The sequence below is a fragment of the Trachinotus anak genome, unplaced genomic scaffold (genome assembly GCF_046630095.1).
Source record: "Trachinotus anak isolate AG129_WGS33_773 ecotype Australia unplaced genomic scaffold, CSIRO_AGI_Tana_v1 ptg000028l, whole genome shotgun sequence".
In the NCBI taxonomy this organism is placed as follows: domain Eukaryota; kingdom Metazoa; phylum Chordata; class Actinopteri; order Carangiformes; family Carangidae; genus Trachinotus; species Trachinotus anak.
The window spans coordinates 22,142,095-22,169,352 of NW_027273879.1; the positions used below are offsets into that span (position 1 = coordinate 22,142,095).

Below are 27,258 nucleotides of genomic sequence, written 5' to 3' on the forward strand. Positions count from 1 at the left end.
TCAGATGGACTCAGGTGCGCAAACTGAACCCACAGATATTTATGTGGTAAAGGTCTAGAGGCCTGTCTGCAACCTTCCCCGTGTAAACGACCCCCTCCCTGTCTCTGCAGCTGGAGTAATGACTGGAGCAACAGTGTTGTGTCAGACACTGAGTCTGTCTCGGTGATGTCATTGGCGGAGAAGAGCCACATTGCCCCACAGGGCGGCCGGGGTCGCCTGAACGCTACTGGTGGCACCAGAGACTTAAGTGCTCGTTCAAAGATGTGCCAAGACACACTCACCTCCGACAGCAACTTGTCTTAAATGAAGGTAACTGACTGATTTTAACTCTTCATCACATAGAGAGAACAACAAGAAGGACAAACACCACAACAAATACACACAGCATTTAACAGACTAAACAACACAATTACTAAATCAGCCATAACAGCTGATCCTCAAAACAGTAATTATTCATGATACCACTGTCTCCTGACTCACAGCAGCCTGTACTGTTCACCTAAAGGATACACTACACTGAGGTCTGAACATTATGAAGAGTGAGTGAAGGCTACACCCAGCAGAACCTGCTCTCCACAGACTCAGTGTCTCAGTGACAGTGAACAACAGGATTCATCCACGATCATTCTTAACAAGACAATCAGACCAAACACTGATCATCACCCCAGTTTCACCACCTAACCACCAACATGAGGTCAAATCAGACAATACAGCAGCTCCTCAGTCTCAGGGTGTGATCATATGAATGACTGATGGTGAGTGCAGCAAACATCCTCCAGTGCTGCTCCTCTATGACTGAAGTCTTTCTGTCATTAGGTCAATATATCATGCACATGTGGTGTCATGCACATGTGGTGTCAGTCCCTCTACCTCACACCACACTCCTGTACACGAGTCTCTCGTTGTTGGACTGTGGTTTCAGGACCCAGAGCAGAAAATTGGGCTGGTAAAGTTCAGTCACTTATTAAACACAAAATCTTATTCAATTCAGAAATAAATCAAAGTCTGAAAAACCAAAGCACAAGGTTTGCACAGAGGACACTTAGCAGAGGTTAAACTGAAAATCACTGGTAACACCAGAAAACACAACAGTAACAACAGACACAAGGGCAACAGATACAGGGGCAACAGACACAGGGCAAAATCCACAAGGGAAAAACAGACAAACTGACAGAGACAGAGACCTAAATACACAAGGGAAGTGAGGTTAACTGAACACATGTGGAACACAGGGCGGGGCAGACCATCACTACAACAACACAAAGACAGGAAGTAAAACAACAGCCAACAGACAGTAAAGGGCGGTAATTTCAAAATAAAACAGGAAAACCCAAAGGTCCAAACATAAAGAGTCCATCCAGAGCAGATCATTACACTAACTTTACTCATAAGTTCACCTTTCAGTGTCTTTGTTCATCATCATGTGAAGACATGATCAGCGTCTTGGTTGTAGCTCAGTCATGATACCTGTTTCTCAGTTGGACACCTGAGCTGAGAGTCACCTGGGAAGGCTTCGTTAGGAAAAGGGCAGGTACTTTAAAAAAATACTTGCAGGTGATTGGATGAACCATCTGTCAATCATATAATGTAGTAAGAGGAAACACAGCAGTCTGAGGAGCTTTGAAAGCTAGTTAGTGTGTCATGGACCATTCTTGTCTTTGAGGGGAAACTTTGTGAATAAAAGTCTTTCTAATGAAAACCAAAACAGTTGCCTCCCTGTAGCTACCAGAAGCTCCACCCACAGAGGATGCTGATTGGTGCAAACAACAGTGGTTTAGACACAGCTGGGGATTTGGGCCTCATGTGAAAATATCACATTAATAGACATCAGTGGATGTCAGGCCATTAAACCTCCTGTCTCCTGCCCTCTGCGGTACCACCTACACTGTGTTAATGCAGCTGAATTCAGGATACAGTTCATCTCATTAACATGTGTTTCAGTCTGTCAGAATAAAACACAGCTGTCTTTGTCAGCATGACAGCAGCTTCATGTTTCTGTCTGTCAGAATACTCAGAAGCTGATGTGGTACCTTGAGGTAATTTCCCTGAAATCTGACTGGAGAGGTGGAGGAGTGAGACAATGACATAGCCAGAGACATGTCCTCCACCCTTACATGTCTGTCCAACACAGACAGTGAGGCAGTGCAGCTGGTGGAGCTGTGAGGCTGTCTGGTGAAGCACACCCCACCACCTCACATACTTCTTCATATATAGTGCCAGTGAACAGCCACTGAGTGGGATGACCCATGTCTTGTGGCAGACAGGTATCAGACATCCTCAGCTCCACTGAATGACTGACTGAGACAGTGCAGAGGAAGGCTTTTTCTCCCTGGTCAAAGACGCAGGACAGAAAGAAACTCTTCCATAAATCTCTAGAACTGAAGTGTAATGATCTCACACCGTGTCCTCGCTGATGGTTAGCTCCAAGGGTGTGTCTGAATGGCGTGTCTGCTTGTCAGTGAGCGCTAATGATGCTACACACTCAGAAACATGACAGCAGAACAAAAGCATAAAGGTAACTTCCATTTAAACCAGTACAATGCAGGAGAAAAACATGATACGTATGCAATAGATACACCAATAAAACCTGCCAGGGTAAAGCTAAACTGTAACTGAAGGCTAACATTAGAAACTAGCTAACATTAGTTAGCTCAACTGTAACTTAAGGTTCAAGTTAGAAACCAGCTAACATTAGTCAGCTAAACAGAGTGTGTTGGTAGGATGGAGATGTAATGTGACTGTCCCATCACAACCTGGTTGTTGTGTTGATGTTTAGAGGACATTTAGGGGTTTAGGTTGATTTGGCTGCTATAACAGAATCAGAGGACTGTATATTTAAAGTGTCAGTACAGAAGTTTTACTCTGTTATCATCATGAAGTAAATATTGACTGCACAATGTAACAGCTGTGCATCAGTGTTTAGATTTGTTTCTTATCAGCCTCACTTTCAATTCTGTCACTGGGTATACAATCTGCAGAGAAAGGAAGGAGATAGTGCTTTTGTTTTCCCTGGAAGCTATTGGTAGTTTTCCACAGGTAGTGGAAATGACAGAGGGTGGAACAACCAGAGTAAGTGTGGAAACTCTAAAAGAAAAAGGGCTCTATTGTCAGAGTGACACAACCCAAAGTAAAACAAGAGTGAACCTCAGACAGAAACATGAAAATTCAGCCCTGGACTTCTCTGCTGGGACTATAGATAGAGAGAGCCAAAAAAAACTGCAGGGATGTTTCTATGGCCCAAAAGCAGCAGCAGCCCACTGGGATTTGTCCCTTCAGTCCCGATGGCCAGTTTGACTATGGAGAGAGCTCCAAGCCTAAATTTAGCTGGCCTTTTCTCTGCTGGATCCATAAGTAACAAAACTTGCCTCCTTATTAACACAACCAGGTGTTGTTACTCAGTCTTTATCCCAGCACTGAGATCAGCATCAGGCTGATAGGTAGCCATGCTGCTAACACTAACTTTAGCAACCAGAGACAAATGATTCATTGTCCATTTGATAATCTAAATGAAGAGCATGTTTCCTGGCTCTGGGCTTTCTAAAATGAGCAGAGGTGAAAGGAACTATATTGTGTTATATTTGATCTGGTCAGCATCAGCGGCGCCAACATTAAGATCACTATGGATTGCTTGGGGGGCGGTATGATGAATTCATCCATACTGTAGGTGACATGATGACTCAGTGGTTAGTCCTCTGGTCTACCTCTGTGTAGATCCCCCTGTGGGAGCTCTGGTTTTCTCCCACAGTCCAGACCTGCAGGTCCAGCTGGATTTATAGCTGTGCATCAAAGGGTTAATTAAGAGGAGACTGTGATGAGGGTTTCTGATGACAGTGGAGCATGAGGCCTCTATCAGAATCAGAATCAGAATCAGAATCAGTTTTATTGCCAAGTATGTTTTCACATACAAGGAATTTTTTCTGGTGATTGGTGCAATTGATCAGCAACAGTGGGGCTCTCTAGCCTTGTTGATGAGGCTAATAGCAGATGGGAAGAAGCTATTTTTGTGGCGAGAGGTTTTGGTCCTGAAGGACCGCAGCCTCCTGCCAGAGGGGAGTGTCTCAAAGAGTTTGTGACCAGGGTGGGAGGAGTCAGCTACAATCTTCCCTGCACGCCTCAGAGTCCTTGAGGCTTACAGGTCCTGGAGGGACGGAAGATTGCAGCCAATCACCTTCTCAGCAGAGTGGATGATACACTGCAGTCTGTTATTGTCCTTCTCCGTGGCAGCAGCGTACCAGATGGTGATGGAGGAGGTGAGGATGGACTCAATGATGGAGGTGTAGAAGTTCACCATCATAGTCCTCTTGACCTTCAGCAGGATAATCAGGTTAGAGAGTGGGCAGATGACGTACTGTCTCGAGACCTTTAAATTTCTGCTGCTTCATTCTATTTGAACCTGTTGTGGGTCAGAGTCAGAATATGAACAATACCCTTTTTATTTCACTTGTGGTACATAAACATTGTGAATTAATCTTTCTGTTGCAGGTTTGTATCTGCAATGACAACCCCGACCCAGCTGTCTCCAGTGTCCCAGACCTCTCCTGCGACTCCAGGGTCCCCTCCCTCAGAGATGTCAGCCCCGCTGTCCAGCCTGGCCATCTCTGTCCCCTCAGTGGCTTTAAGCCCCTCTGGGGAGGAGGAGCGCCCTCTGCTGTTGTCAAACAGGCGTCAGCCACACAAGTCCTCGAGCCGGGATGAACCGAAGAGGACCTCCGCTCACTACAACTATGGTCATATAGCTCACAGCTTACCACCCAGCCCACTGTTTACTATGGAGGATGTTAGCTACACAGGTGACCATGACAACACAGCTGCCAGCCACAAGTTCTCAGCATCACCTGAGCAGGAAATTCACACAAACAACAACATCAGTGACTGCAGCACCAAGACAGCAGCAGTCACCAACGGTCACGTGCTGCAATGCGTGGAGTCCAGTGGTGAGACAGAGGGGCTCTGCCTCTCCACACACAACACTGCAGCCCTGATGCTCGGGGTTGTGGACAGCAGCAGGACTAACCCAGCAGCATCACACAATGACATGCAAGTCAAGTCATCCACCTCCACCCAACAACGCCCAGTTGCTGTTAGGTAAAAGAAATGCTGAGAATCCTTTATGCTGAGGAGGAGAAGAAATAATCATGATTAAACCTTTATTTTCGATACATGATTTGCTGTGTAAAGACTGAAATGAAAAATGAAACTTTTATTTTAGTGACGTAGTGAATAAAGAGTTTTATAAAAAATATACAAATGTGTTCATGTCTTGTAGGAAAAGTGCCATACACTGGTATGTAGCAGCGGTAGCAGAGAAATATCAACGGTGCCTTTCTGCTTGGTATGCTTAAAGGAACTGCAACAGTGCATACTGGGCCATATATTCACCATCTTAATCCTCCAGTTAACAATCAAAAATAACTCGCTGGCTGCCTTTAACACCCCCAGTTTGGAAGGTGCATGCTCCGCCCCTTTTTACCTGGTCACCTGTGCGCTGATTGTGTTCTCTCAGAAACACAAAGCTGAACTTTAACATCTGGACTGATGTTTATGAGTGAATAATGAATCAGCTGATTACCTGCATCTGATGAGCAGATGCTAGAGATCCTAATGTTTTATTCATCACTGGACTACAACACTACAGATAATCTGGTCTCCTGCTGGTGAAGGGAAAGGTTCAGTCAGTAAAAGCTGGCTCTGTATTGTTACCAACACTCAACACAACCCCAGTGATTTTTTATTCGATATTCTGCATTTTGAAGTTTATAGTTTGAATGTTAATGTGGACCTGCAGTGGTTTATGGGTCAAGCTCAATGCTGCGGCTTACATTTCCCATAATGCTTGAAAGTGTCTTTTAGAGAGTAAAGTTTCCTTTCCTTCTGTGCTGGCAGGTGTCCACACACTGACTCAGTTCAAGTGGTGCCACTACTGACAAGAAGACCAGCAGTTCTCTGTTCCCTCACCAGAACATCACTAATGTGTTACTGAGTGCATCTTTAAATTCAGAGTATCTACAGAGTGTGTGCTGAACTAAAGACTGAATCATTGGTTCATTTTGCCCTATGTAAAGACGACATGTGCTCCTGACTCGTGCATTCTAGGATTAAAGAAACTGCTAAATATGGACCTGATAGTAACCTGCTTTAATTGGTCCATATATCTGTACAGACATTTATTTTTTTCCTAATTGGAAACTGTCACTGCACTTATTTTTTCATTCACCACTGCTTGTGTTCACATGTCCCGTCTGATTGTGTGTGTGATTGTAAAAAACAAACTTGTCTACTAACACAAACAGAGTTTATGAAAACCTGCCAAAGACTGTCACCTCCTCTAGACTCCAGAATAAACAGATCTATGAAGAGTAAATAACCATCACTGGGCCCTGTAATCAGCCATAATTTCTTATGTAAGTATGTAGAATCAGCATATGATGACGAAGACCTGCTGCCCCATGAACAGTGTTTTAATGGTGGCCATACTTCTTTATATTTACACTAAGATTATTTCTTATTTATTTGGTAATTCCTGCTAATTACAAGCATCAATTACTATGAAAGCATATATTATACACATTTATATTTTAACAAACATGACTGAAAATATTAGCTATATGTAGCCATCTATTCCACATGGGTATTAGTGCTAAATAGACAATAACAACTTTGAAGTGTCATATTTTGTCACTTGTATGCGTAACATTACCCACAATGCATTGCTTTTAGGTCTAGGAGTGTCTTCAATTGATGTAAATACACCATGAAAACCTTTAGCACTGTTGTTTCTTATTAAACATTAAATCAGTTCTGTGCTTTGTGACTCACAGTGTCAGAATGTTCTCATCTGCCATCCTGCAGCTGAAATGATAAACACTTTATCAGTTTAACATCTATCATATATATCATATCATATATGATAGATGTTAGATGGACTATTGTTTTAGCCTGTTGTTATTATAGTAAATCCCTGATAACTGATCATCATATAGATCTATTGATCTACTCTGTCTTAGATTATATTCACCATCTTAATCCTCCAGTTAACAATCAATGGCTGCCTTTAACGCCCCCTGACACCACAGTTTGGAAGGTGCATGCTCCGCCCCTTTTTACCTGGTCACCTGTGCGCTGATTGTGTTCTCTCAGAAGCACAAAGCTGAACTTTAACATCTGGACTGATGTTTATGAGTGAATAATGAATCAGCTGATTACCTGCATCTGATGAGCAGATGCTAGAGATCCTAATGTTTTATTCATCACTGGACTACAACACTACAGATAATCTGGTCTCCTGCTGGTGAAGGGAAAGGTTCAGTCAGTAAAAGCTGGCTCTGTATTGTTACCAACACTCAACACAACCCCAGAGATTTTTTATTCGATATTCTGCATTTTGAAGTTTATAGTTTGAACGTTAATGTAAATCCCTGATAACTGATCATCATATGGATCTATTGATCTACTCTGTCTTACTGAAACCTGGTCTCAGCAGGAAGAATATGTTAGTCTGGATCCTACCAGTCTCTCTGATCCAACCCACAGCAGTGTCTCCTGAAATAGCGCCCCTATGGTGGTGTACCAGACCTTGGTTTTCATGGTTACAATAATAAACACGCAGACTGTACAGAGAGCAATGCTCCTACCTGCGTCGCCATGGTTACTATAATAAAGGTCATGTCTTGGTTAGGTTTATGAAAAGATGGTGATTTGGGTCCTCTTTCCTTGAAAACGTCATAGGGTTCTGAGTGCCAAAGACAGTCATACCCCACTCTAACCATCACTATGATCTTGTTTTGCCTTTCTGTAGCAGACAAAAAGGTGAGAATGAGACTTTCTCAGAGAGTCAGAGTACGAGTTATATAAACACTCAAAGCTGGACACAGGGCAAGCAACTCCTGCTCTGCCTGTGAGGAGGAAGAGGGTTGAAACTGACCCACCTCCAGTACCTGGTTCATGGACTGGGGATTAAGCACTTTTGGCAAGAAGGCAAGATTAGGCCAAAGTGACACCACTGTGCCATCTGCCCTCCACCATAAACAATCATCATTAACAGAGTGAACACAGCTCTCCAGTCTGTTTCGCAGAGCAGAGAGCCAAACGAAAAACTGTCTTAAGAGACACAGCTTTCAAGTCTGCATTGGCAATAGGCTCATATGTGTGCTTGGTGCTTGCAGGCTACAGCCTGGACACAAGTGCTGAGCTCCATTCAGAAACTGACACACTAAGGGATACCAACCCAATGGCAGGCCATCGATCTCCCATGAAATGCAGAAATGGTGAGAGCATGAACGTTAATTGTACTGGCTGCCTTGCCTTGGTCCAAGTCCAAGTGGTACAGGAAAGCTACAGAGTCAATGTCCATGCCCAGACACCAATCTGAAATGATTCTCTACCTGAGGAAGTAATTAGCTGTAGCCCCGTCTAACTGTCAAGAGATGGACTTCCCAGAGGCCAGACCCATAGCCGCAGGGTGGTTGCCACAGGTGACCCTGTATTAGCTTAATCATGTGTGGAAATCAAGGCCACCACAAATTTATAATGATCCTCCCTAACCTTCTGGAAAACTTGAGGAATGAAGGAGCGCGTCTATGCCCTAACTACCCCTCTGATCCCTGAATGAGTACCATTCAAGGCAAGGGGTCACCTCCACGGATGCGAAAGAACTGACATAGGCCACCCAGTATTGAGCCCAAATTTGTGCCACTTCCACTGGGTACTCTCTCAGGAGAGGCCCTGTCCTGTGGTTTGCCCTCAGACACGCCAGTCAAGGCCACGTCCCATGTCAGTAGCTTCTTTGCTACATGGAGACAGCACAGTGACTTCCACCATGGTGATTTATATGGATTTACATACGTTCATTGTGAAAGAATAGAGGTGGAGATCAAAAATGCTCACCAGTTTTCAAGGCTGCAGATTGCCCTACTTCCAGTTCACTGTGAACCTCAGGATATGCACATGAGCCAGCACTGTCTCTGTGTCCTGGTGCACCATCAACCAGTTGTCCACATATGGCAGGATTGTGAGACCCTTCAGCTAAAGGGGCCGAGTATAGATCCTCGGTGCCAATGACAGCAAAATCTGAAACTGGAAAACTCAGACCTGAAATAAAGTACTTATGGAAGACAAAGAGATGTATTTTAGGAAGAGTTTTAAAGGTAAACATATCTCAGAGAGTTCAGATCTTCATCAGTCCACAGTCAAACTGTCTCTACACTGATGGTTCAGTGTTCAGGTCTAGAAGAGGACTAATGGAGAGACTCCAAAAGCCCAATACAGAGGATCAGAGTCACAGTTTAAGGAACTGGTTCACATCTCTGTTCATGAGTCCACCACACATAATGGACCATGGTGTCATGTTGCCATGGAGACCACAGAGGAAGCTGCTGCATCACTGACCTCAACAGCACTACTGAACACGTGTGATGGTCTGATGAGACTGAGGTGATGAAGAACCTGCAGCTCTGTGTGGTGCAAAGAGAAAACCTCCTCCCACAGGTGGAGCAGGTGGAGGAGCATCAGGACCTGAACCTGGACAGATCCACATCATGGTTTATAGAGGTCTCTCAGACCTCAGGTAGTGGTCTGCCTCTTAACTCCTCTCCTGCAGCGTCACTTCCTCTGAGCTGGGCAGTGGGAGCTGGACCCAGCATCCTCTGGAGCAGTGTTCAGATTACAGGGGGGCCGGACTGTTTAATCTGATTATTATAAGTAAATATAAATAAAGGTAGTTGTAATTATTATTTAACATTTTTACTTATATAATAATTAGTACTTTATATTATTACAGCTGTGTTTTATCAGTAGCCTCCACTGATAGGTGTCCACAGCAGGAGTTATAGTTGTTAACAGATAATTTAATTAACACTTTATTTAATTAACACACATTAAAATGTAGTTACATTTTAATGTGTTAGAAACCAGTTATTACATCTTGACACCAAAAGAAAGTGTTGACAATAAAGTATTTTAAATTGAACTGAATAGTGAAGTCCACCTGAATTTTAAACTTTGACATAATTTGTATTACACAAGAAAACATTAAAAATATGTTAATGTGTTTTATTTTGAAGGTCTCATCCAGGAGTGCCCTCTTGCTTCCACTCTTGTGCTGAACCCAGGACAGCCCATTGTTTCTGTGAACCTCTGTGACTGAGTCTCCACCACAACTTGCTGCTCTGACAATGATGACTGGTGTGAATCTGCTGGTTCTCTTCTCTGTGATGGTCGAGGTCTCTCTATCTCTGGGACACTGTCCAGTTCTCTGCCTCTGTGACTGGGATGTCCACAGTGTGTCCTGTGTTGGAGCTGAGGTCTTGCCTGTTTTCCACTGCAGCACTCAGGAGGTGTAAGTACCCACATTCTTTCAGCTCAGACTGCAGGATCTGGCTATTCAGAGTGTCAGGACTGAACCGAGTCCAGACTCTTTCTGTCTATTTCAGGTGGCTCACAGGGACCAAACTTTCCTCTGTTCCTCCGAATGCCTTCGCCAACTTGACCAACGTTTCTCACATGTAAGATTTTAGGGTCTTTTAACCCTTCTCTTTCAAACTGAACCAGAACACAAATGTCATTAACCAGGAAAAATAAACAGTATTAAAACTAACAGAGGACAGTAGCGCCACCAAATCTGCATAGTCCAACACAGTCAAAGACCTACTGTAGAAAATGACTGTTACTGCTTCAGAAACAACACTGGATCATCATCACCTAGAACCTACGGAAGCCCTGACGGCAAGTGATTTTTTTATCTAATTATTACTTTATTAATTTTTTTGCCAGGATCATAAAAAAAATTGATCTCTGAAAAGAGGTGAATTTTTTTTGTGGCAGCCTTTCTCTGTGTGTTCCTGTCATTCATTAGACTGAGATGGTGCACTTCAGCTTCCTGTGGCTAAAATGAGTATTACAAACACAAACACTGAAGAATCCTGTAAAAAAAAAAAAATCATGGCAAAAAAATAAAATTATCACTTGCCTCTTAGGGTTTCTCTACAGTTATACTGAGCCCTGATCATGTGTTTCCCTCACATTGGACTGATCATAAGTTGATTTCCTCTGTTTTTTTAATAAGCTGCTTTTAGCTATCCGTTTTCCTCCCCCATCCATCCCGAGCCCCCCCTCACTGCCCCTTCAGACTGCTCTGGTCCACACCAGTTATAAGTCAGCTGGTACCTGTTAGCTGAGGTGACCCAGTTGGGGCTGACACCCACCACTGGGCCTGGCTTACTGATGCCCACTGATTTAGTGGGTTCCTGTATTAGATGATAGAGACCAATGTTTAGTGCAGTTTCAGTGATTTCATCAGTTGTCAGTCCAGATTAATCTCACACAATATAACATACTCCTCTGTCTCACTGATTTGATGACATTAGTGAGCTGTGACAGATAAACTTACACCTGCAGGCTTAAAGCCCACGACAGTGTTGATGTAACATTTACAGCCAGTTGTAAATTTACAACCTGAACACTCCACAGGCTGTTGTTAAAGCTCTGGTGAAGACTGTGAGCCAGTGATCTGACTGTTTTCATGTTGTATTGTGTTTTTTCAGATACATCTCTGATGATGACACTTTAACAAATCTGGAGAGACATTCTTTCCACAACCTGTCCAGAGTCACTCACATGTACGTCACCTCTCAACACCTGGTAGTGATTGGAATGAAGCCTCTGATGTACCAGTAATACACAGTGTCTGTGTGTGCTGCACTGGTACCAGTTCTACTGGACAGGTCACATACAGAGCTCCTTATGTTTATAAGGAGCTCTGTTAGAAACATTAAACAGTCAGATCATTTTATGAAGTGTGTGTGTATATGTGTGTGTATGTGTGTGTGTCCAATAGACAACTGACTGGTATCAAAACACTGTCATTCATTGACCAAGAGGCATTTAAGGACCTGCCTAATTTAAAGTACCTGTAAGTGAAATGTTCTTATCTATAGTTTCTGTGTATCAGAAAATATTTTCACAAGAAAACAATGTAAACATTCAATAAATGATATAAATAACATAAATAATATAAATGCTATAAATAATAATCCAGCACTAACTGAGGTTTGTTTGAAACCAGCGGGATCACCAACACAGGTCTCACCTCCTTTCCTGGACTACAGTTCATCCAGTCCCACCAAGAGGATTTTATTTTGTATGTAGAATTTAAAAAAATAAATATTATGTTTGATGAAATAAATGAATTGGTATAAAATATTTCACCTTCATTCCTGCAACAGGGAGATAGTGGAGAACGCCTTCATACAGGTCATCCCTGCGAATGCCTTCAGTGGGATATGTGAGAATGCTCTGACCATGTGAGTCTATCAGTTCACCAATAGTTACTGTCACTTAATCACAGACTCTGATGTCACAACCTCATGACAGGTTTAGATGTTTGCTCATTTTCTCTTGCAACTTTAAACCAGAGTGATTTGACTAAATGTTTGCATCAGTGCAGAGCTGTGACTAAACCTCAACAGAGACTAGATTATTAATATAATGTGTATATTTTTTTTCAGCATGCTGAATAACAACGGTGTGAAGGAGATCCAGAGCTTTGCCTTCAATGGGACCAGACTGGAAGAAGTGTATGTCATTTTGTGTCATAGTGCAGTGAAACAATAGTGTTTTAATTGTGTACAATTAAATGTGTGTTTGAGCTTTAATTTCCTGACTGGATTAATACAAAATTTGTTGATGAAGTGATGGAGGACTGTGGAGTTTTGTTTAAGTCAGTAGATGACATGACCCTTCACCTGCTCTCTGTTCTTCAGGTATCTTCACAGGAACCTGGATTTGGAACAAATAGATGAACTTGCATTTTCTGGTGTGATTCAGGGCCCGACTCACCTGTGAGTGACTCTGAGTGACTGAGTCTGTCTGAGTCTGACTGAGTCTGAGTCTGAGTCTGAGTCTGACTGAGTCTGAGTCTGAGTCTGACTCTGACTCTGTCTGAGTCTGAGTCTGAGTCTGTGTCCGAGTCTGAGTCTGAGGAGTCTGAGGAGTCTGAGTCTGTCTGAGTCTGTATGAGTCTGACTCTGAGTCTGAATGAGTCTGAGGAGTCTGAGTCTGTCTGAGTCTGTCTGAGTCTGTATGAGTCTGACTCTGAGTCTGAATGAGTCTGAGGAGTCTGAGTCTGTCTGAGTCTGAGTGAGTCTAACTCTGAGTCTGAGTCTGAGTCTGTGTCCGAGTCTGAGTCTGAGTCTGAGTCTGACTCTGTCTGAGTCTGAGTCTGAGTCTGAGTCTGTGTCCGAGTCTGAGTCTGAGGAGTCTGAGGAGTCTGAGGAGTCTGAGTCTGTCTGAGTCTGTATGAGTCTGACTCTGAGTCTGAATGAGTCTGAGGAGTCTGAGTCTGTCTGAGTCTGAGTGAGTCTAACTCTGAGTCTGAGTCTGAGTCTGTGTCCGAGTCTGAGTCTGAGTCTGACTCTGTCTGAGTCTGAGTCTGAGTCTGAGTCTGTGTCCGAGTCTGAGGAGTCTGAGGAGTCTGAGTCTGTCTGAGTCTGTATGAGTCTGACTCTGAGTCTGTATGAGTCTGACTCTGAGTCTGAATGAGTCTGAGGAGTCTGAGTCTGTCTGAGTCTGAGTGAGTCTAACTCTGAGTCTGAGTCTGAGGAGTCTGAGTCTGAGTCTGTCTTCAGGATCAGCTTCAGCTTTGTGACGTAACCTGGGTGCTTTGTCTTTTGTTCCAGAGACATTTCAGAAACCAAACTTAGCTCTTTGCCCTCAAGAGGCATGGAGGCCGTTGAAAAGTTCCAGGCTAAAAACACTTGGGCCCTCAAAGCTCTGCCCCCCTTTGGGGCCTTTGTCCATTTACAGCGAGCTGAACTGACCTTCCCGAGCCACTGCTGCGGTCTGAAACTGCTGAAAAGATGGAGAGGGTGAGTAAGACAATAGAGAGTGTTTACCTCTGCAGTTCCTCCTGCCCCCACATACACAACACCCCCAGACTTACTGAGGCTGCTCAGGTCTGGACTGATGTCAGTGAAATGGAAACAGAGCTAGTTTTCACTTTTTGTTGATGATGGCCACCATGTTAGTGAGTGAAATTCATTGAGTCATTCCTATGAACACCAACCTGAGATCACTGATACACATGAGAGGAGACAGGGCCACCTGGACCCAAACATCAGGTCCACCTGAGTCCAGTATGAGTCCAGTATGACACACAGGATGTGGTTGTTGGTGATCTTTGACTGTTGTGATTTTTATGGATTTCCTCCATTATGTGATTTTCAGGTAATATTGACCTCTTTTCACAGTTTTTAAGACATATGAAAAACATGATTAAATTCTGCTCTTTCAAAACCAACATAATGTTTGAAATTATTTCTTCACTTATTCATTTATGTATTTGCTTCATCTTTGAATCTGTTCCTTTATGCTCTCTTGTATACAGACTTATTCTTTCAGATTATATTCAGTTTATCTTTTGAGGAGCTCATTTGCCTTACCTTCACAGGTTATGTTTATATGTACTATATATGGTCCTGGTGGTCTGTGGTTTTGTTGGATGAAGCATTGTTAAGTGACAGTGCGTGTTTCTGCAATCCACAGGTTTTGACCTTGCGCACCTTCAGACTTTCATCATTTTCATGCATCTAAAAAGTGTTGTGGTTGATTCTGATTAATAATACTTATCATCTGTGTTCAAGACTCTCTGAGGCTGTTGTCTGTAACCTGACCCGGACTGCTCTGGGGAAGCTGCAGGGATCCTCTGCACGTGTCTCTCAGAAGTATCTGGGACACAAAATCTACCAGCGTCTGAAACACAGTCTCACAACTGCTGGCACCACAAATCACAATCCTTACTACAAGACCCCCATTTGTCCATCTGAGCAGTCAGAGACTGAGGGGGTGTTTACTGTGGAGTTACCCACAGAGCAGTTCAGTGAAGGTTTTGACTTTGCATTGTGTGATGACCTTCACACAGATGATCATGGGCCTTTGTGCAGCCCCCTGCCTGACGCCCTGAACCCCTGTGAGGACGTGATGAGTCGAGGCTTCCTGAGGGTGCTGGTGTGGGTAGTGAGTCTGTTAGCCATCTCAGCTAACCTCCTGGTGATGTTCATCTTGCTGACCAGCCGCCAGAAGTTGTCTGTTACACGCTTCCTCATGGGTCACCTGGCGTTTGCAGACTTCTGTATGGGGATGTACTTACTGATCATTGCATCTGTTGACCTTTACACACACTCCCATTATTACCACTATGCTATTGCCTGGCAAACAGGAAGTGGCTGCAGTCTAGCAGGGACATTATCAGTATTTGCTAGTGAGCTGTCTGTGTACACATTAACTTTAATCAGCCTTCAGCGCTGGCACGCCATCTTCTTTGCCATGAGGCCGGACAGAAACATGAGGTTACGTCATGCGGCTGTGCTGATGCTTGTGGGCTGGCTGCAGTGTGTGGTCCTCGCACTGCTGCCGTTGTTTGGTGTGAGCAGCTACCAGAGAGTGAGCATCTGCTTACCCATGGACACTGCTACTGCTGCTGCTCAGGCCTATGTGGTCTCCATTCTGATGATTAACTTAATTGCTTTTATGGTGGTGTGCTTATGTTACCTCCACATCTACTGCATGGTGCACAATCCGCAGCACCAGTCCAGCAGGAGTGACACCAGCATGGCCAAACGCATGGCTGTTCTCATTTTCACCAGCTTCCTGTGTCTGGCTCCCATTTGCTTCTATGGCTTATCTGCAGCTTTCCACCAACCACTGATGACCCTCACTGATTCAAAGGTGCGACTAGCTTGAATCCTGATTTTCTTCAGTGTGTGTAAAATAAAGGCTGATTTTTGTTTTCTTCCACAGGTGCTGCTGGTGCTTTTCTATCCTCTAAACTCTTGTGCACACCCATTTTTTTATGTAATTCTGACAAAAGCATTTCACCGAGACATCCTGATGTTGCTGAGACGGATGGGGCTGTGCCAGTGGCAGGCACACCTGTACTGAAGCCAGCCCATCAGTATGAATCTCCAGTATGTGCCCTGTAGTCCGACACCCACATCTCAAAATGCTGACACATCCCTAGTTTGGTTCATTTTCATGTTCAAATCATGTAAAGTAAATAATGATTAAATGTTAACCTGCAGGTGATGACAGTAAAAGTAAAGACTTACAGAAAATTAGAGGAAATGTGTCTTAAACTGCTCAGAAAATGTAAAGATAAGAGTGTGAGGGAGTAAAAGCTTCAGTATGTTGCCACTTGAGGGTTGTCTGGTTGTCTCACAGTGTCTTAAACGGCTCTCCTGTCTGATGACTGACGTAACCTTTCCAAACCAGCACCCCCAGAGTCAGGGTCATGTCATGTTTGGTCAGATTTGTGGAGGTGTGCAGGTCAGCAGGGGCAACTTCAAAGTGAACAACCGAGTATGACACCATGAATACCTCAAAAGACAGAACATCTGCAAGTTAACCTCACAGTTATCCCCACAGTTATCCCCACAGGTAACCCAACAGTTCATGTTATGTCCCATCCTGGCTTTGAATATGACCTGGTTATTAATATCACTGTATAACTGTATTACCCAGGTTACTGGTCATCTATGAACATGTGTATTTCATATTTTCACATTAAATAAAGTTTCATTTCTGTACTGAGGTTAAAGTGTTATAATGTAATGTAATAATGTAGTAATGACTACTGGCTTACTCATGTGATAATATTGATTGATTACATGATTACATTATCATGTGTGATGTAATCATCATACATGATGATATAATAATATATAAAGGCTCCAGTGGAGTACATTATCAAAGAGAACCGTCTCATAGCTCTCTAGAGAACAAAAACCACAGTAACATGTTTGTTCAATTTGATAATGTTGATAAAAGAAATGTTCGGTGAACACATTTTATTGAAATTTAACCTGTAAGTCGCCTTGGGTAAAAGCATCTGCCAAATGAGTAAATGTAATGTAATGTAAATCTTAGATAAAGTGCCAGCTGAGAGACAGGTCTAAAATGACCTACAACAAAAAGATCCTTAGAGGCCTTCTCTAAGAGGAGGTAAACAGTGGCATGTTTACAGTGGGAAGGAGAAATACCAGTCGACAGGGAGCTACTGGAGAGTTAATCATCTTTACCTCTTTGTGCCAGTACAAGAGGGAATTTCTTCCTAAGAGGCCTGGCTTTGGAAGTGGCCACTTGATTTGTCTAATTCAGATCAGACTGAGGCCTCATTATTAGCCTCAGTTAAACTTGAGATCCCAGTTTTGCACAGAGGACTGTGGATTCTGTCCCCCTTCTCTTCTGCTGTGTCGACACATACAGATACAAAGTAGTAGGCAGCCTCTGTCTCTGGCCTGTTGTGCAGCTCTGTGTTGCACTGAGCACCTCATTTACATACAGTGTAAGACTGTATGTAAATGAGCTGTGTTGTACTGGACAGTACAACACAGAGGGAAGTTTTTCATTTCCTGCTACACTATTTTACTTTCTACACCCTGCTGCAGCAGCAAGTAAACAACTCTGTGTTCCAGTTTGTGTGGCATTAAAATGAGTGTGACTCGCTCTGCCTGGTTGTTGCTCATACTGCATCAGAGGGTATTTGCATAAAGTTGAGTTTTTCTCATCTTTTCCCTGTGGTGCTGCTGTTAAGTCTCTGTAACTGAGGTCTCATCCACAACCCCTGTCACCGTCCCAGCCTCTGAGCCTGTTACAATGTACTGTAGGAAGATCTATTTGTAGTTTGCATGACATAAGGAACATGCACATATGTGTCAGTATTAAGATGGACTTGAAAAAATGATCCAATGTTTTATTAATAATGAACAATTTTTTCTTTTTTTAAATTTTTTTTTTTAGTACAAATTCATTTAACAGACATCTTCTTACATGTGGTCCCAGACACAGACACTCTGATGGCCCTGCTCATCTTGGCCTGGTGCAGACCTGATGTCACCAGGAAGTAGGACAGGAAGTAGAATGGGTGGCACTGTAAACATAAACTGAAGAAGCTAACATAGCTAGCAGGCTAACAACAGCAGTCTACAAAGGTGGAAATCATATAGTTACTTCTCAAACATGTTGCTGTCATTAATCTCAGTCAGTGGATTCACTACAGTCAAACAGTAGCCAACCTCCTCTGCTGCTTATATTTACATATTGTTGAATAAGAAGTCGTCAACTCTCTGCTCCTTCTTGAGGCCTTGTATGAAAACAGTAACACATCCAGACAAGTTCTGATATAAAATAAGACAATAACTGACTGAGTCCCACTCTACAGCATGTCTCTGAAGCCAGCACTGTCTCGGACCATGCTGCTGTAGACTGACTTGTACACCTTTAAAACATCCACAGCTGAGGGCCGGCGCCTGGGGTCCTCCTTCTTACACTCATCATGGATCTGAAACAGATGGAAGTGGACTACATCTCCTCCAGGTACCCTCCCCATCAGGAACCACGTCACATCTGGGATCTTCCAGATATCTGTCATCTCATCGTACTCAGGCATGAGGTCGTCTGAAAATGGCTCCCCGCTATCTCTGAAGGGCCACAGCTGCTCCGGGGCCACAAAGTCCCCAGTGAGCTCTCGGTGGCCACACTTCACCAACAAGCCTCTGGACGGGTCCACCTCAGGCAGCGCATCCAGATCGTTCACGACCAGGTGAAAGTCATTTGTCAGCAGGAACTGGGAGAGTGTTTTCTCCAGGCTGCTGGAGTCGCACATGACACGGCGCCCAGCGGGGCTGTTGTGGAGGTAATGGAGGACAGAGACGTAGTCCATCGCCAGCCTCAGACGTGTCTGCCACGTGTTATGTTGCTGGTGCTGCTCTTGTGCAAGAACATCATCCAAGTTAAGCAATGAGCCATGTGGGTGGTGCTCTGTGACCAGGGTGTGGTCTTCAAGGCAAAACCCCACCAACTGCACTACCCGGGGGCCCTGCAAGGCCTGTAACATTGACAGTCCATGGACGAAGTCCTCCAGGTAATCCGGAGAGGACAGTCTGGACAGCGCCACCTTCTGAGCTCTCCACTCAGCCAGGTAGACCTGAGCAGAGGAAAGCGGACAAGGTTAGAAGTGACCACGACAAATCACGATGAGCTTCATGCAACAACATGTTTGTGTTCTTCTCTTAAATACTCACTACTTCAGCAGGTGTGCATTAATGACATCAGCATGAAATTCACTCCCCAGGTGATATACAGGGTGACCTATACACCAGTCTTTATACTGCCACAGTAAACAGTAGACTGGTAAACAGTCACCTGCATCAAGACCATGAGACCTTTAGCCTGACAACTGAATGTATAGGTCATCACACCAAGAACCATATAAACAAACAAAGGGGAAGGTTAAAACTTTGAAGGAAACAAATAGAGGGATATGAAGTTCTGAAACATCTTCTGTTGGTGTCATCACATTTCAATACAACACAAATCTGTAAGAATAAAATAATTAATCACATGTAGACACACCTACTTTGCTCTGGTGGTTGATTTTGCAGCATTAAACTAAGGCTTTGCTCCTTCTATGCAGGAAAAGCATTGTTACAGCAGTGATGTAGTGTATCACTGTAAAGACCAGACCCACAGGATGTCCACATCTGGACTCACAGCCTGGGACCTGGTCGGTTTCTGATATTTATACTGTGCTCACCATCAAGTTTGTGAAGCTGCAAGACATTGCAAAAATCAGACACATTCTGTGTCTAAAGGCTGCTGAAAAGCTTCATGCATTTGTTACCTCAAGACTGGACTACTGTAATTCTTTATTGTCAGGATGTCCCAAAAATTCAGTAAAAAACCTCCAATTAATCCAAAATACTGAAGCACGAGTAATGACAGGAACTACGAAACGAGATCACATCTCTCCTGTGTTAGCTTCTCTGCATTGGCTCCCTGTAAAATCCAGAATAGAATTTAAAATCCTCCTCCTCACCTACAAAGCCATTAATGGTCAGGCACCATCGTACCTTGGAGAGCTTATAGTTCCCTATTTTCCCAATAGGACACTTCGCTCTCTAAATACAGGTCTACTTGTGGGTTCCTAGAGTTTGTAAGAGCAGAATGGGCCTTCAGCTATCAGGCTCCTCTCCTGTGGAACCAGCTCCCAGTGTGGGTTCAGGAGGCACCCTACCTTTAAGACCAGGCTTAAAACTGTCCTGTTTAGCAAAGCTTATAGTTAGGGCTGGCTCAGGTATGTCCTGAACCATCCCTTAGTTATGCTGCTACAGAGCTAGACTGCTGGGGATTCCCATGATGCACTGGGCTCTCTCTCTCTCTCTCTCTCTCTCTCTCTCTCTCTCTCGACTACTTTATGCCATTAACTTTGTATTTTTTTTCTCTCCCCTGTAGTTTGTGCTTCTCCTCTCTCTCTCTCCCAGCAGGATCCAGATCCACCACTACTCATCATTACTATTAACCACTGTTATCTGTCATTATTATTGATAACACCATTACCTACACAGCTGTTCCTGGTCTCTCTCCCTCTCTTTTCTCCTCTCTCCTCCCACCACCCCCCCTTTCTCCTCCTAAACCCAACCGGTCGAGGCAGACGGCCGCCCACCCTTAGCCTGGTTCTGTTGGAGGTTTCTTCCTGTTAAAAGGGAGTTTTTCCTCCCCCCCGTCGCCAAGCGCTTGCTCTTTGTGGGAACTGTTGGGTTTTTCTCTATAACAAAGTAAGGTCTTGACCTGACCCTGTAAAGTGCCTCGAGATAATGTATATTATGATTTGGCGCTACACAAATAAAATTGAATTAAATTGAAGACTACATTACTACTGCAGTGAATTGTGGGTAATTCAATCAGTGAAGTCTGGGGAAGTCCCAAACTCAGTCCGAAGAAAGTCAGATGTGTTCCCTTGTAAACTTGATGTAAATTCAGACAGGTGACAGGTGAAGCACACCAGTTAAGTCACCTTAGGCCCCGCCCACACTGACACGTTTCAGTTTTAAACTCATCTATTCTTCTATGTTTTAGTTTTAAACTCATCTCTTCTTCTCTGTTTCCTCCACCATCCACTCTCCTCCAGAGTCTTCAGAAACACTGCTAGACCTGTTTGGGTCTAAAACTCCAGGGTTGTGTTGTAGTCTAGACGGACAGAAACAGAGACCTTTGGAAACAATGACATAGTTTCAGGTGTGTTGGTGTGGACAGTGATGTTTTCTGAGCACTGTTTTAAAATGAAAATGTATCAGTGTGGTCGTAGCCATTCTCTTTAAGACAGGTGTGGTTAATTGTGTTTGTGACCACACCCAACAGTGATGGCGATGGTGATGATAGTTTGGAAAATACACTCATTGGTAAGTTGGATAAGAAGATCTCATATCTGTCTGCTAAATATAATGCAGCAGCTTGCATCCGGTTAGCTAAGCTTAGCACACAGCACGTTACATTTTCAGTGTGGAGGACAGCCTCTGTGGTTATCTGAGCTGGACTCTGGTCCATTAGTGTTTGTCTCTGGTGATGGTGAAGAAGTTTTAACAGAATGAAGTTATTATGAGAAAACTAAAACATAGAAGACACTCGCCTATAAATGACCAGTAGTGTGTGTCCTGTGTACTGTCAGGGTGCTGCATGTGCCCTCACCCATGAGTTCAAAATTTTTTTAAATTCTGTCAACATAAAGTAATCAACTAGAATCACCTTGTCATTTCCTCCACCACAGTCTCTCCTTTCTGATTTACAGTCAGCAGTGTTTTTACAGAACATTATGATGTTACAGTTAAGGTGACCTTTCACCTTTTGAATATAAAATGTCATCACTTATCAGACATTTAAGTTATATCACGTCATCATTAGCAAATGCATTTTAAAGTAATAGACAAAAACATGTTTTGTGAGGTCACAGTGACTTTGACCTTTGACCTTCAAAATCCAATCACTTCACCCTTAACTCCAAATGAATGTTTGTGCCAAATTCAAAGAAAATCCCTTGAGTGAGATGTTACTGAGATATCATGCTCGCGACAACTTGACCTACGGAGGATGGAGACCTGAAAACATAACGCCTCCAGCTGTGGGTTAGGGTTAGGGTTGACGCAGTATAATTGATTTTGATTCTGCGGATCAGGCTGGTGAATCTTGCATTCAAACAGGATGAGGCACTGACATGACCTGAGGTTTTCTGTAGGTATTAGGTCATTTTTTTGATCCATAATGCAACACATAGTGAAGACGACTGTCTACCTTCTTCACAGCTCCTTGGCCCACCAGCTTCAGCTGGCGCACCTCTGCACTGATCTGTGAACACTGGAGCCAAGGGGTGCAGTTCTTCATGGTGGCCATTTTAAAATGTTGAGGCAGACAGCCAGTATGAGAGGACACCAGCTGCACATCACTCTGATACACAGAAGCCAGGTAGAGGTAGATCAAGACATTACTGAGGAGCAAGGCAGCAAGGCACACCACCACCACTGGAGCCCTGCTGCCACTGCTGTGACCCATGTTGCTGTGTATCTGAAAGGGAGAGAAAGGTGAGAGGGGCTCAGTTTACCAGGTACAGCTCAGACCAGTGAAGACAAACGGAACACACTGGCATCAGTACTGCCGCTCTGGATTGGCTGATTTCTTATCTGAGATAACAGGCTCTTCTCTGTAACGCTCAGAGATGCCTCCTCCTCTTGTACTCCTATACTGTGTATAACTGACTTTTTATTCAGTTTTAAGTCACATTTTTATGATACACTTTTTACATCTTGGCTTTTTTCAACTATATATGTGAACCAAATGAAGGACTTTAATCATCAGACGTCTAGATCTGAAGTTTTCTGAGTAAATGTTAGAGCTCCCTGCCCCTCAGACGCATGTTTCAGAACAGTGTTGGAGAAACACTGATTTTTGATGTGAAACTGCTTTATTTGGTGTTTCTACTGGTTTTAAACACCCTGTCCGTTTACACGGAGACCTCTGTGGTTAATTTGGTTCCTGCTACAAACCACCTGAACATCTGGATCACAAGACGTTCGGGAGGAGACATAACTGATAAATCCAATAGAATAGTAATAACCCAGTAGCTGCCAGCACAGCTCACTGGGGCCCTCTAGTGGCTACGGAGGCTTGTTCCTCGGGCCGCTCAGCTTCAAATAGTCTAATAAAACAGCAATGACTCTAAACGATCTTTGACTATAGACTTCAGATCGTTTATCAGTACTGATGAACCCGACAAAGAGGATTTTTTTTTAAACAGTACATTGCTGTAGAAGTCATCACAGAGTCTGGGAGCTGTGGCTGTGTTCATTAGTTATGAACGGGCAAAACTCAGCATAGCACAGAGAGCTAACGTCCAGTCAGGCTAACGAGGCTAAAACAAGGAAAACGACAACCGAACATCAGACCCAGACATTTACCAACATACCTGCAGCGGCACAGGTTCACATGGTCTTATGATTCAGCAGACACACTAAGACGACAACAACCCGTCCGCTATTAGCATGAGTTCAACACACAAGTCCATTCCACCAACAGCCATGTAGAAAACTTCCGGTGAGATTTACACAATAAAAGCCACATATCCTCTACAGAAATAAACACTTATATTTTATTCATAATTTGTCAGACTATAAAGCCCAGTTCCAAACTTCGTGTGTGTGTCTGTCTGTCTGTGTCTGTCTGTGTCTGTCTGTGTCTGTCTGTGTCTGTGTGTGTCTGTGTGTTTGTGAGAGAGAGAGAGAAAGAAAGTGTGCGCGCGCATGTGTTTTACTCTGAAAAGATGGAAGTATGGTTGTCAGTGATTCTTACCAACGACACACAGGTTATCACTTGAGTACAGGCGGCTAAAAGACGCCCAGCTGCAGCGAACAGGTACCGTTTTATCTCTTTAATATTTTCCCTTTAGCTTTTTCATTTATTTAGAGCCACTGTTCAGACATTCACACTGAAACTGATTTCAGCTCAGATTCGATGCCGTGTTTAACCTGTCAAAACACACTAACGCAAACAAGATAGCTAACGTTAGCTTCTGTACAACAGTGACATGACCATTAACATTACAGTTAAGGACCTAACCGAGTTACAGCAAACCTGTAGCTGCTTTATTTTCATGACAGTCAGCTTGTTTAGAGCGGTCTGGTATGTGTGTTAGCTAGTAGCTTAGCGCCAGGTAAAGATGGCTATTTTCTTTTGTCGCTTCCTGTTTAGTGCATGACATCTGACATCTGTTCATCCTTAACAGAGTCTTTGTGGTATGAAAAACATAAAACACCATTAATGTTGAACATATTCAAACTGATATAATAAAACACGTTTTATATGTGAGTGTGCTTTAATTCCCACCTGAGCCTGTGCTGACCCGTCTGCCATCTTTGCTGCTATTTAATTTGGTAATGAAAGTAGCAACCGTGTCTACCATGATGCTGGTTTGTTAATATGGGTATAAATGAGGTGTGAGGCTGTGTAACTGTGTTCAGTGTTAAACCCTGCTGAAGTACTTGCTGTGGTCTATGAGTGGGATGGGCCCTGTTTCCATAGTTTCCTCTATCTGCTGCTCAGAGGGCTGTGATGTCAGAGCAGCACTGCCCTTCCACACTCCTCTCCCTGTTATTTTCACATTTACTCAGTCAACAGCGATGAGTCACCAAGCCAGCTCCTCATCTCACTGATTCTGTCACCATCGATCAGCATCCTCTGGGTTTCAAAGTAAATGTGAGTCGCCGCAGCTTCACAGGAGAAAGACTGCAGCTCCATGGTGGGTAGTGGATTTTACCAGATTGTTTATTCTGTGGTTGCTGTTAGGTTAATACCTCTGGGTGTGTTAGTCCATTACAAAACAGTGAGCATAGCTAAATTATATCTGAATTATATTTCATGAATAATATCTCATACATGAATTGCCTATGAGATTCTTCTGTGTGATGAACTACCTGGAGCTATTAGCTGTTGAATCTTTCAGATTTAAACAAAAGCAGATGTTCCCCTGAGATTGTTAATCTACACACAATTCATCATTTTATTTCTCAGAAACATTAGAATATATCTCTAATGACGGTAGACATGGAACCATTGATACTAGAGTCATTTACATTTCTGTCTGAGGTTTATTTTGATTTGTCTCTATCTGACAAGTTTATTTATTGAGCAAACAGCAGAAATGTACACACAGAGCTGGGGCATTTATCTGGATTATAATAGTGCAGTTGAATCACTCTGTCAGTGCACCCATTATGGTGATTATTGATGCTGTTTGTGAAGGAAACAGTGGAATAATTTGTCATTCAGTCAGTGAGTAGTGTGTGGATGATTGGTGAGTGTATTGTGGTTCTGTTAGCTCTCTGTTAGCTTTCCTTCAGGTCAGACAGGATGATTTTAAAATGAAGCACGTGGACAGTTTGTGGAGTTTAATGTCTGACGGAAGCCTGTGTCAGTCTCTGTACTCTGACTCAGTGTGCTCCTTAAGAACCAGCAGGAACACACAGTATATTGTATATATGGGTCATTGACAAATAAAGCTTTTAAAAATGTTTTTCAAAAAAGTCTTTTTAAAATGGATATAATGCTTATTTTTGAAATTAGAATAATGTGTTTCAACAAGCCTTATTTGTGTTACAACATTTCAAAATTTTAAATTCATTTTTTGACTGTATTTTTAACTTCACCACCTGAAAAATATCAGGTGGCGCAACCAAATTTATATAAATAACTTTCCTGCTATTTATTCTAAGTGAAATTTTTGGCAAGTATACCTGAGTGTGTCTATAGTGGCTAACACATTGTTATTTTGGGGTTGAGTTTTTTGTTAACTATAATTTAAGATTCTTGCATTTCAGTGGCCAGGTATTTAATATTTTTAATATCCAATTTTACATTTAAATACAGAAAAACCTGTATATAAATATACAAATGAATCTATTTAATACAATAGCTATATACCTCATAGTTTTCAACCATTTGTTCACTTTAACCTATCATTTATTGGTTTAAATAAATATTTTACCTGGTCGCACCACCTGACGATTCAGTTGTGTCACCTGACTTTTGCAGCTAATTTCAAATTAAACAGGCTTCTACTTAGACACCTGTTTAACCTGTAGCCTTTGCTAGCAAGTTCATACATATAGTTTATTAATAAAACGAAGAGTTTTATAATAAAATAACATTTTCCTAGTTTTACCTTTGTTATACCACCTGACATGAAAAGTCTACCAGCCTAACTATGAGTTGAAAGTAGCTATTTTTATCAATATTTGAGAGAGCTCTACAAACCTTTTCACTCATCAATAAAGATCACTTGGGGTCCTCTGGCTGATGGAATATCCTGTTTGATGTTGTAACTATTCACTTCAGAATAAAAGATGCATGTATACAGTTACACCACCCTGACAATACACAAATTCTCGGACAAAAGTTTTTGAATTATCACCTAACACCTTTAAAACTATTAATATATGTAAATTTAGTTTATTTGAAATGTCTCAAACATGAAATCATGCCACAGTATTTATTTTGAATTTATTATTATTAAAATATCATATTTAATACTTTTCTCAGGCTGTTCATTAACTTGGACGGTTGCGCCACCTGACATTTTGGTGGTTTGATGCCAAAATATAAAATATATACATTATTATAATGTACTGAAAACATGGTCAAACTACAGCAGTTGTATAGAATAAAATGATGCATGTCATGAATTAATTAAAATTATTTTAAAGGAAAGTGAAACACTCGGACACAAAAATATGCACGTCATGTCAATGACCCATATGCTGCATATCAAATAACAACATGTAAATAAATAAGACGCACTGACGGAGCCGGCTGTGTTTGGGTTTGTTGTCACATCATTTAACAGGTTTTTTTCAGGTGGTTGCTTCAGACAGACTTTGAACCATCTTACCTGCTGGAGAAACCTTTAACAGTCAGACATGCTGAAGGAGTGAGGTCCAGCAGGGAGACCAACTTCATCTCAGCTCACACCCCCAGACCAGGTCTGACCGGACTCTGCCTTACTGTTGTCCAGTTTATCCACGAGTCTTTTCCTGGGGTGCAGGGTAGAGCTTGCAGCCACTGCCTCACATCTGCAGCCCAGACAGCAGCAGCAGAACACACTGTGATGGTCACAGGCATGATGGGAGTCCCTGTGCTCTGTGTGGTGGTGCTAGCATTCATCTGTCACAGCCACAGCCTGGAAGTACAGAACGCTCTGTACAGGTCTAGAAGGTGAGAACAAAGCTTTTTATTTTGGATAAATGTAACTGGGAACATCAAAGGGAGATTTGGAAAGTTTGATGTTTTAATATTTTTCTGAAATTCTGTTAATCTGTTTTATTTTGCTTAAATTCTTGAACAGTTATGTTCAGGATGTTCACAGCCAGTGTTTCTGATCAAAACTCAGTG

The 27,258-nt window shown here is 42.8% G+C and overlaps 4 protein-coding genes across 33 annotated transcripts in view; 3 read left to right on the forward strand and 1 right to left on the reverse strand.

Annotated features, from left to right (window-relative positions):
• The window catches only part of nrg1 (neuregulin 1), a 39,447-nt gene extending 32,644 nt beyond the window's left edge, over positions 1–6,803 (forward strand). For 22 of the 23 annotated variants that reach the window (XM_071466968.1, XM_071466985.1, XM_071466979.1 and 19 more), the window contains one exon: positions 4,483–6,803. In XM_071466968.1, the coding sequence (XP_071323069.1) occupies positions 4,483–5,089 (607 nt within the window). In that variant the 3' untranslated portion in view covers positions 5,090–6,803. Of the gene's footprint in view, positions 1–110; positions 310–4,482 lie in introns of all 23 variants that reach the window. The other variant, XM_071466991.1, reaches the window with a different exon arrangement.
• A 3,320-nt stretch (positions 6,804–10,123) lies between these two features.
• On the forward strand, positions 10,124–16,579 carry LOC139611819 (thyrotropin receptor-like). The gene is made up of 11 exons (XM_071466756.1): positions 10,124–10,333; positions 10,428–10,499; positions 11,538–11,612; positions 11,831–11,905; positions 12,059–12,133; positions 12,219–12,296; positions 12,501–12,569; positions 12,756–12,833; positions 13,671–13,859; positions 14,634–15,717; positions 15,790–16,579. Exons 1-11 carry the CDS (start codon positions 10,170–10,172, stop codon positions 15,928–15,930), a joined length of 2,100 nt encoding a protein of 699 aa, XP_071322857.1. The 5' UTR covers positions 10,124–10,169; the 3' UTR covers positions 15,931–16,579.
• A 1,147-nt stretch (positions 16,580–17,726) lies between these two features.
• Positions 17,727–23,433, reverse strand: pomk (protein O-mannose kinase). Its single transcript, XM_071466592.1, has 3 exons — positions 23,282–23,433; positions 22,114–22,383; positions 17,727–18,973 (listed from the first exon to the last, which is right to left on the reverse strand). Exons 2-3 carry the CDS (start codon positions 22,369–22,371, stop codon positions 18,203–18,205), a joined length of 1,029 nt encoding a protein of 342 aa, XP_071322693.1. The 5' UTR covers positions 22,372–22,383; positions 23,282–23,433; the 3' UTR covers positions 17,727–18,202.
• A 201-nt stretch (positions 23,434–23,634) lies between these two features.
• pam (peptidylglycine alpha-amidating monooxygenase) overlaps positions 23,635–27,258 on the forward strand; it is a 32,631-nt gene continuing 29,007 nt past the window's right edge. The window contains exons 1-3 of one of the 8 annotated variants that reach the window (XM_071465253.1): positions 23,638–23,727; positions 24,483–24,610; positions 26,714–27,081. In XM_071465253.1, the coding sequence (XP_071321354.1) occupies positions 24,608–24,610; positions 26,714–27,081 (371 nt within the window). In that variant the 5' untranslated portion in view covers positions 23,638–23,727; positions 24,483–24,607. Of the gene's footprint in view, positions 24,611–26,713; positions 27,082–27,258 lie in introns of all 8 variants that reach the window. The other 7 variants (XM_071465254.1, XM_071465257.1, XM_071465258.1 and 4 more) reach the window with 7 other exon arrangements.

Excerpts from the sequence above, each read along its gene's own strand:
- pomk (XM_071466592.1), bottom strand. The coding sequence starts at position 22,371 with ATGGGTCACAGCAGTGGCAGCAGGGCTCCAGTGGTGGTGGTGTGCCTT. Across the intron at positions 18,974-22,113 it reads GCCAAGGAGCTGTGAAGAAG|GTCTACCTGGCTGAGTGGAG; the intron begins GTAGACAGTCGT and ends TCCTCTGCTCAG.
- LOC139611819 (XM_071466756.1), top strand. The coding sequence starts at position 10,170 with ATGATGACTGGTGTGAATCTGCTGGTTCTCTTCTCTGTGATGGTCGAG. Across the intron at positions 11,613-11,830 it reads CTGTCCAGAGTCACTCACAT|ACAACTGACTGGTATCAAAA; the intron begins GTACGTCACCTC and ends TGTGTCCAATAG. Across the intron at positions 15,718-15,789 it reads TGACCCTCACTGATTCAAAG|GTGCTGCTGGTGCTTTTCTA; the intron begins GTGCGACTAGCT and ends TTTCTTCCACAG.